Below are 2,031 nucleotides of genomic sequence, written 5' to 3' on the forward strand. Positions count from 1 at the left end.
CACAACGTCTTTGGTTATTGTTGGCTAAAATATATCGTAAACACCGACAAACAAACCAAAAACAATGATAAACTCCGTTTTCACGAAGGGGAAAGACACCCACATACAGCTGCCCGACCGTGATGTGAAAACCAGCCGGTACGTGTTGGCCGACCTCACAGGGGTCAACCCGACCTTAAGAGCCCGGCCGACGCTAAATGGTCCCAGTTTAATACAATATTGTTTACTAAGGCAATAGACAAATCATTGATGTCAAAGTGCAAAGGTTACTTTGTTCAAAGGTTACACGAACGCTGGTCTTCGTACATACAACGATACATGTATGCGCCTTCGACGAATAATCTCCTTTTAATTGAGATAACGGTGCTCTTAAACTGTACGAGTCATGGCGTCAGCAGGCCTAGGTTTATCAGCCGTGTTCGGCCCCGCCACGTTCTGTGCCGTGACGGGAGGAAGCCGCGGGCTGGGCCGGAGCATCGCCGTGCTGCTGGCGGAGCGGCTAGGGGAGGGCTCCCGACTGGTGCTGACCGGCCGCTCGCTCCAAGGCCTGCAGGAAACCAAACGGCAGGTGGAAGAAAAGTGTCCGAACCAGCTGGAGGTGAAGTTGGTGACCGCGGACATGGGAGACTCCACTGCCTATCCCGCTCTGTTCTACGACATCTTCGCAGACACTGGACCGGGTAGATTTACTTAAAGTATAGCCGCAGAGACGACTGTTGGCCTAATATCGCTTATACTACTAACGCTCCCGGGAGCGTTAGTAGTATAAGCGATATTAGGCCAACAGTCGACGTCTCTGCGGCTACTTAAAGTATTACCTGCGCCAAAGAGGTTATGTTTTGGTTAGCGTTTGTTTGTAATACTATGCATGTATGTATGCATGTATGTAGAAGACCAGCATAACTCGAGAACGCCTCAATGGATTATGTTGATATTCGGCATGTGGGTAGGTCTTAATGACACCTGGAAACGGTTAGATTTGGGGCCTCCTAGCGGCCTGTTACGGTATACAGTGGAACTTCCGGGTTTGATATCTCGATTTCAATACATGTTGTGGCTATGATTTTTGAGTGGTAGACAGCTCTTGATGTCGAGAGTAATTGTATAGGTTTGGGCCCCCTAGCGGCTTCTTTTGGAACTGCATGGCAGGTTAAGTGTCAGGCTTTGAAAGTTCTAAACGAAAACCATTATGAATGGCGCAATGAAAAAAATATGATTGGGTATACCAGAGCTGGGTTAGCTTTGTATTTATCGGCACATTTAAAATTCGCTAGTTGATCGTACATTTTGACAACGCCTCTGAGGCGTAACCTTCTCTTTCGTATTCAATCTTTTACACCCCATTTTTTTCGAATGAAATGACCAAATGCTTTCCACACAGACCCTAGTATGTTTTGATCAGCTACATCATCTTTTTACTTTTTTTGGGGGGGAGGGGGAGATATATTGACCATATATTGCACATAAAAGTTGGATAGCAGATTGCTGTTCGTCTTTGAATGAAATTGAACCCCCTATCAGCTTTTTGGAGATTGCAGGAGCCGACTTTGGGTACATGTATGATGTTTCTATGCGCATCCGCACAATAGTGATTTTGCATGTCTCTGTACCTAGGCGCTTTTCAAAATGCTCTGATAATCCACAATGCGGCAAGCCTGGGTGACATGGGCAAGAAGGCAGCGGAGCATTTCGACCCTGAGATTCTTAACAAGTACTACGCCACCAACCTGACGTCAGTCATCGCTCTGACGGCCAAGTTCATGGAGGTGTGTTTATTTCTTGGACGGACATAAGGGGTGACCTAACGACATTATACTAGTACACGTAAACCTCATGGTTTTTCCATTTCCATGGCTTCTCAAGTTGAATGTGAATGGTTACATAGAGTCATTCAAGATGGTCGTCACAAACAAATATGTCGGCATGCTAAGTCCAGGACTGCCTTATGTATTTTGCAGACCATTAAGTAGTGGCTGGCGCCATGCAAGGTTAATGACCTGAAAAAATCAGGCTATTAACTGATAAAGAACG

At 46.1% G+C, this 2,031-nt stretch overlaps 2 protein-coding genes across 2 annotated transcripts in view; both read left to right on the forward strand.

The window, feature by feature from the left end:
- Positions 1 to 2,031, forward strand: part of LOC118409101 (hydroxylysine kinase-like) — a 14,108-nt gene that overhangs the window by 4,178 nt on the left and 7,899 nt on the right. The gene's annotated exons all lie outside the window — the stretch shown is intronic.
- Positions 242 to 2,031, forward strand: part of LOC118409801 (sepiapterin reductase-like) — a 3,898-nt gene continuing 2,108 nt past the window's right edge. Inside the window, exons 1-2 of the mRNA XM_035811121.1 lie at positions 242 to 680; positions 1,615 to 1,766. Coding sequence (XP_035667014.1) covers positions 386 to 680; positions 1,615 to 1,766 — 447 coding nt within the window. The 5' untranslated portion in view covers positions 242 to 385. The remainder of the gene's footprint in view (positions 681 to 1,614; positions 1,767 to 2,031) is intronic.

Source organism: Branchiostoma floridae, chromosome 2 (assembly GCF_000003815.2).
Source record: "Branchiostoma floridae strain S238N-H82 chromosome 2, Bfl_VNyyK, whole genome shotgun sequence".
NCBI classification, from domain to species: Eukaryota; Metazoa; Chordata; class Leptocardii; order Amphioxiformes; family Branchiostomatidae; genus Branchiostoma; species Branchiostoma floridae.